Genomic DNA, 7,792 nt, shown 5'->3' with positions numbered 1-7,792 from the left:
GGATGAAGATATTGGCCCTCTGCACACTAATTTTTGCGCATATAGGCGGATTTAGGAGTTTGCCTTGCACAAGTACGTTGAAGTTAAAAGACAGATGAATGGATTTTTTTTTCTCTTTTTTCTTTTGAACAAGACAGATGAAAAAGAGTGCATTCGAATCGAGTCAAGTTCGAGCAGTGCAGTAATCGAACAATAACTGAACTTGAGCTCATCGAGCTTTTAGAAGTCGAGCTCGAACTTGACTTTAGAAGCTCGAGTTTAATTAAATCTAATCGAGTCAAATCAAATTCAATCGAGTCTATTCGAGTGTAATCGAGCCTATTTGAGTCTAATCAAGCTCATGTAATAAAAATTAATATTTCACATATAATTTTAAATAAAGGATAATATTAACATTTCACAATAATAAATATAAAAAATTAAAAAATATATACTACGAAAAGCTCGATTAGGCTCATTGAGCCCTTGAGTACAAAGTATTTGAGTTCGAACTCGACTCGTGAGCTCAAACGAATAGGTTGAACTCGAACTTAAACTCGGTCAAAACGAGATCGAATCGAACTATTGACTGAGTGGCTCGCGAGTTCGAGTCGAACTATTTGATTTAGCATCACTCCTACAAACAAAATGTTTGTAGTGAATGTTTCTAAAACTTGGTGGACCAGTTTTGATTTACTGGTTAAAGTTAAAATATCAATAATTAGAAGTTTTGAGTTTAAATTCCTCTATCTTCTATCTTGCTTTTTTTTTTTTTTGAAAAAAAATGTCTCTAAACTTTTAAAATCTTTCAAGACCCTTCTCTCTCTCTCTCTCTCTCTTGTTTTTTTTTTTTTTGATAAGTGAGAAGATTTTGAAATTCAAGATTTCTATTTACAATTCCTACTATCTTACCGTTCAATTTAACCCTCCCTCGAGGTAAGACATTAAAACACTTTCAGATTGGAAAACGGATACATCGTTTCAATGCAGTACTTCTCAGCCCATTACATCAAAACACAATATGATTGTATTCCAGTCCAAACTTAAAAAAAAAAAAAAATTTCTCGGCCCAAATGCCATTTTCAATTGGACAAGCCATCTGTGCAAGAGTACGTAAAAAGTGGTTGTGGGTTCTTAAAAATAGTCAAGTGTTTCCACTACTTGTATACAATTTCCCACTTGTCTAATGGGTGCCAGTGCTACCGATAGCAAAACAAAGTAAATTTTGGCTTAGGCCTCCAACTGACCAAAAACAAAGAATTTCCCTTAACATCTTAAGTAAATATCAACTCAGATATCAAATTCGTTAGTAATTTATGGGAATAAGTTCATAAGCTAACTTTCTTGAAGCTATATAAGCTTTCATCTACCTCCAAACGATCAACAACCAAATTACTAGTTTACCGACTTTTTCATTAACGTTACTCTTACATTCTCAAGTGCCATGACATGTTAAAAATATAATTTTTTTTTGTACATTATCCACTACAAAATTGACATTATCGGTAGTATACAAAGCACCAAATGTAGGTTATTCTAGTGATGTATCAAGTTCATGGCCATTTGCCGAAAAGGCCTTGGTCTAATGATTAAGTGGAGGTTCAAAAATTAAAAATTTTAGGTTCAAATTTTCCTTCTCCCTTTTCGCTTATTAAATCCCCTGCTAGAAAAAAGAAAGTAAAAAAAAAAAATCATGGCCAACTTTTCCACAGTGAGGGTAGTAATGGGTCGGTTTGGTTACCTAATGTGATTCAACTCCCATGCACCAATATTAAAGTCTGCACTCTGCACGCCTCAAATATCAGGCTGCTAATTGCTAAAGCAAGCCATGGACAGTTGGACACTTCCAACTGGGAAAGAACCAACATTCAAGAATCCCATCGAACATACAACAAGTGAAAAGATGGGGACCGGAATAATGTGGAAAAATGTATTAAAAAGACCCCAGAGAAAAAAAGAAAAATAACACCTTGATTCTTTGATTTGCTAAGTCACTTGGAAGAATAACTTATTTGCTTCAAATAAGATTGTCATGTGCTCCAATGTGGTTTAGGGGTTGAAATTTGAGCTTCAAATCTTTCACTAGTAAGTCTTGCATCTGAACCGAAAATTTTTCAGTCTTGTAGGATATTTTCTTCCTCAAATTATTGTTCATTGGCTCATTGACTCGAAGGATGAAACATCCATAGTGGTTATATGCAAATTCACGTGGATTGTGGGGCATCCGTTAACATGCACCGCTAGGATTCTGGAAGAGTTGCATCGTAGGATAAGATACTTAGAGATGCTGAAGGCAGGTTGGAATGGCAATTTTCTGGGGTCTCCCTTCCAATAATGGGGTGTTGGCTGCTTACTGATGGCTGGCTAGAGAGGATCTTCCCCAAGGGAAGCTGCACCTTAAGGCCCCTCACATGGGGCTCCAGGTCCCTCCAGCTTTTTGAGGCTCCATGATTAACTTATCATAGCACACATATCAATTCTCTTGAAAGAAAAAAGAAAAAAAGAAAGAAAGATGCAAGCTCATAATTTATCAATCATCATTGATTAGATAATTGAACTTGCCCTGTTGGCTGCATGTGGCTTACAAAGTAAGAGCAGAATTTGTTAATGTGGAGGAATGGTGGTGTTTGGTAAATACAGACTAATGATTGATTGCATTGTGTGTTTGTGTGTTTTGTGGAGAAAGCTCCTAGTTGTCATATTTTTTTGGAACCAATATTCGATCCCTTAACATGTGGAGATTCTCTAATATCCCATTTAATTGATTTTATCAGCCTTTCAATATTGCATACAATTATACCAATGAAGGAGATCTAATAATAGAATGAAGTAGCTTGGAAGATGGTCTAGGATTTCTTGGATACATATTGAAACCAGAATGTTACTGCTCTTAATTTCTCCAAGTTCTAGATGTTGGTTTTCAATATGCATGCCTGTTGATGCACTTCTGTTTTGGATTGAAACACTCAGATATCACAAGATTTTAACTGTGAAATGCCTGGAATAAGATATAGGGGTGAAGTCATATAGAGCAGGTATGAGCTCCTACTCCCACTTGCCTTTCTAAAGACGAAAATCAAGAAACCATAATTTTGAAAATTTTCACTTAAAAATGTATGAATTATAGTCCATAAAACTGTTCAGAGAAACAGCACTCTTAACTCATTTCAGCTTTCATAGATCATAGTATTGAAGACCCTTTTTTTTTTGTTGGTGTTCCAGATGAAAGTGGCTGAGCTTTGGTGGTTGCCTGAAGAAGAGTTATTATGGCTTCAACTTTGAACATGCCCAATGGAACAGTAACTCCAAAAGCTTACTATTCTGAATTCATGAGCCAACATCACCTAAACCAAAATGAGAGCTCAAGAATAAAAAAAAAAAAAAAAAAAAAAAACCCTTCTTCTCTGGTGAATGTAGATAAAATCTAGGACCGTCTTTTGAGTACTATCATTTTACAGATTGACAAGAACTTTTAGGTGCTAGAATGTCAGTCAGTAAGTTCACATACTTTTTTTTTTTAATTCTATAAGTTCACATACTTTAAAAAGCAAAACAAAATCTAGAAGAGGACTTAACTTTTTTTATAACAGCGACACCTTTGAGCAGTTGTATCTGGCCTTGCACTAAAGTAACAAATATTTGCAGATAAACGACCATGGAGGCAAAAGACAAGCATAAACAACTACTAGTAAAATTGAAGGAAGAAACAAGAACCTTTGTAATTGGCTCCTCTACAATATAATAAGAGGATAAAATTCAGTTGTGTCATTTACTTAGGTTGACCTATGATCAATTATAATATGTTTAATGCATCTAAGCAGCCACTTAAAATACATTCCATCCATGTTTTATTGTCGGTATTATTCTCAATAGTTCCAAACTCTAGAGTCATTGGATGCATTGTAATAGCTGGCTCAGATCCCAAGACCTCACGAATTGATTCCTTACTCATTCATTAGTTTGATTTGAGCTTAATCATTGAAAAGTCTCTTAATTTAGATAATTGAAGATGTTCTTTGTTACAGATGGACAGAGGTCCCATTCCAATAATCAGCATTGCTAACTATCAACCAATCATCTGTTTCTTTAATCCCCTTTCAGAATCATATAAGTTCATATTTTCTCCCTCATGCACCTTCATTCCCTAGAGCCAAGAATGATGCACAACTGATTAGAGGAGCAAACTGAAAAGGAAATACAAGATGCAAATGTGTCTTCTCTTGTTGTACTGTTACATTGGTCTCTCTCTTGTTTTTGTCGAGGGAGCCCAAAATGTTGAACTCTTATCCTTACTTTCCGTAAAATCCAACATAACTGATCCAATGGATCACCTCAAAGATTGGAAAGTGCCAAGCAATGAGGTTGAAGGCAGTTCAATTCACTGTAGTTGGAACGGTGTCTGGTGCAACTCGAAAGGCTTCGTGGAGAGTCTTGACTTATCCAACTTGAACCTAAGTGGACAGATATCAGAGGGCATTCAAGGGTTGAGTAGTCTCTCTTTTCTAAATATAAGCTGTAACGACTTCTCATCTGCACTGCCCCAGTCATTAGGCAGCCTTGCATCATTGAAGATTCTCGATGTTAGCCAGAACAACTTTGTGGGCAAATTTCCTGTTGGTTTTGGAAATGCTTCAGGCTTGAAAGCAATCAATGCATCCAGCAATAATTTTGTGGGCTTGCTTCCAGAGGATCTTAGCAATGCAACTTCACTCGAGATCCTGGATTTCAGAGGGAGCTTCTTTGAAGGTTCAATTCCAGTGTCTTATAAAAATTTGCAGAAGTTAAAGTTTCTCGGGCTTTCAGGTAATAATCTGACTGGAAAGATTCCAGCAGAGATTGGTCAGTTGTCATCTTTGGAGACGATCATCATTGGATACAATCTGTTTGAGGGTACAATACCGGCAGAGTTTGGTAACCTCACTAACCTTCAATACTTAGACTTGGCTGTTGGTACTTTGAGCGGTCAAATTCCTGCTGAACTTGGCAAGTTGAAGAAGCTTACCACGGTTTACTTATATCATAACAATTTTGAAGGAAAGATTCCCCCTGAAATTGGAAACTTATCATCTTTAGTGTATCTGGATCTTTCTGACAATAACATTTCAGGAGAAATCCCGGGCAAAATAGCAGACTTGAAGAACTTGCAGCTGCTGAATCTCATGTGCAATCAACTAACTGGTCCTATTCCCGACAAGTTCGGTGAGTTGACAAAACTTGAGGTACTTGAGCTGTGGCAGAACACTTTAACTGGCAGACTGCCAGTGAATCTTGGAAGGAACTCTCCCTTGCATCGGTTAGATGTCTCATCAAATTCATTATCTGGTGAGATTCCAGCAGGATTGTGTGACTCAGGTAATCTCACTAAACTCATTCTCTTCAATAATACCTTCTCAGGTTTAATTCCTGTGGGCCTTTCCAATTGTTCTTCCTTGGTTAGAGTTAGAATCCAGAATAATCATTTATCTGGAACAATTCCCCCTGGACTTGGAAACCTTCCAAAACTCCAAAGACTAGAATTGGCTCATAACAATCTCACTGGTGCAATTCCTGAGGATTTTACATTGTCCACTTCACTTTCTTTCGTTGATGTCTCCTGGAACCAACTTGAATCGTCTCTGCCCTCTAGCATCCTATCCATCCCCCAACTCCAGACATTTGCCGCTTCAAATAACAAACTGGAGGGCAACATACCAGATCAATTCCAAGACTGCCCATCTCTTTCAGTGCTTGATCTTTCAAGTAACCATTTCTCAGGGAAAATTCCTCAAAGTATTGCTTCATGTGAAAAGCTAGTGAACTTGAATCTTCGGAACAACCAATTTACTGGTGAAATTCCAAGGCCAATTGCATCAATGCCTACTTTATCCGTCCTTGACTTATCAAACAATTCTCTTGTTGGACAAATCCCAGCAAGTTTTGGAAGCTCACCAGCTCTTGAAATGCTCAACTTGTCTTACAACAAGCTTGAGGGTCCTGTTCCAAACAATGGCATATTAGTGACCATCAATCCAAATGACCTTATTGGCAATGCTGGTCTTTGTGGAGGTGTACTTCCACCTTGTTCTCACAAATCAAACAGTATATTGCACTTCAGGAAATTTCACATCAACCATGTCTTCATTGGATTTTTCACTGGAATTGCCATATTAATAGCCATTGTAATCATGGTACTTGTGGGGAGACGGCTATATAAACGCTGGTATCTCTACAGAAGTTTCTTCAAGGATTGGTTCAAAAGAGACAGTACAGAATGGCCATGGAGGCTTGTAGCATTCCAGAGGCTAAACTTTACCAGTAATGATATACTGGCGAGCTTGAAGGATTCAAATGTGATTGGAGTAGGTGGGACTGGAATAGTGTACAAGGCAGAAGTTCAAAGGCCCCACAGTGTTGTGGCTGTTAAAAAGTTGTGGCGAACTGAATCAGATTTGGAAACTGGAGATGACCTCTTTGTAGAAGTGAATCTCTTAGGGAAATTACGTCACAGAAACATAGTAAGATTACTAGGTTATCTGCACAATGAGAATGATGTTATGATGGTCTATGAGTACATGCCAAATGGGAGTCTTGGTGCAGCCCTCCATGGCAAACAGGCAGGGAAAATGTTGGTAGATTGGGTTTCCAGGTATAGCATAGCACTTGGAGTGGCACATGGCCTTGCGTATCTTCACCATGACTGCCATCCACCGGTCATCCACCGTGATATCAAGTCAAACAACATCCTGCTGGACTCAGATTTTGAGGCAAGGATAGCTGACTTTGGACTGGCTAGGACAATGTCGCACAAGAATGAGACAGTTTCAATGGTGGCTGGATCCTACGGATACATTGCCCCAGGTTAGCTTTTACCTTATAAGTATTTAAGTTTCTTGTATAACTTGAATTCCGTTGTATGTAAGCGTTTGAATAATCAAGCCTTAATCGTTATCCTGATTGCAGAATATGGATATACATTAAAGGTTGATGAGAAGAGTGACATCTACAGCTATGGAGTGGTGCTTCTGGAGCTCTTAACCGGGAAAACGCCTTTAGACCCTGCCTTTGGGGAAGCCATTGATATTGTTGAATGGGTTCGAAGAAAGGTTAACAACAAAACTTCAGAATCAGCATTAGATCCTAATGTTGCTGGTCAGTGTAAACATGTCCAGGAAGAGATGCTTCTCGTCCTCAAGATTGCACTTCTTTGTACTGCTAAACTCCCCAAGGAGAGGCCATCAATGAGAGACATCATAACAATGCTTGGAGAGGCAAAGCCAAGAAGGAAAAGCGTTTGTCAGAATTGGGGATACACTGCGAACAAAGACAAGATAATATTTGCACATTCACCAGTTGTAGGCCTTCTATGAGAAACCATCAAGTCTTCTTTTGTCTGTCTTTTCCGTTTCTTGTTCTTTCCAAATCTGTTACAGTTTAGTGCATCTACATGTAAAAAAAACTTTCCTACATTTCCACTTGTCTTTGAAAACAAATATAGGAGTCATCGCGGAAAATTGGAAGGGTGGAAAACTCTTTCAACTTAGTTGTTACTTGTAGATATTACTCATTAGTATTGCAGTGCAGCCAAATTCTTCTCTCTTGTGGGAGGTGGACTAATAAATATAGACCAGTTAAAGCTAAAACCATTTGACTTTTCTTTTATCTACACTTTCTCTATGCAATTCTCTTATTCAAGCAAGAGATTATAAATACATGATGTTAGTATGTAATTTCACTATGATATGCATAAAATAGAAGACTAATTAGATTAGATGGGCTACATGGATTACTTCAGAAGCCAAACTGTAGAAGAATAGATTTTTCAATAAGGAAACCG

General features: G+C 37.7%; 1 protein-coding gene across 1 annotated transcript; it reads left to right on the top strand.

Moving 5' to 3' along the window:
* The first annotated feature begins 4,152 nt into the window (after positions 1-4,152).
* On the top strand, positions 4,153-7,564 carry LOC113783419 (leucine-rich repeat receptor-like protein kinase PXL1). The gene is made up of 2 exons (XM_027329548.1): positions 4,153-6,816; positions 6,919-7,564. The coding sequence occupies exons 1-2, from the start codon at positions 4,182-4,184 to the stop codon at positions 7,323-7,325; spliced, it is 3,042 nt and encodes a 1,013-aa protein (XP_027185349.1). The 5' UTR covers positions 4,153-4,181; the 3' UTR covers positions 7,326-7,564.
* The last annotated feature ends 228 nt before the right edge of the window (positions 7,565-7,792 follow it).

This window comes from Coffea eugenioides, chromosome 9, assembly GCF_003713205.1.
Source record: "Coffea eugenioides isolate CCC68of chromosome 9, Ceug_1.0, whole genome shotgun sequence".
Classification (NCBI taxonomy): Eukaryota; Viridiplantae; Streptophyta; class Magnoliopsida; order Gentianales; family Rubiaceae; genus Coffea; species Coffea eugenioides.
This window is presented reverse-complemented; position numbering and strand designations above follow the sequence as displayed.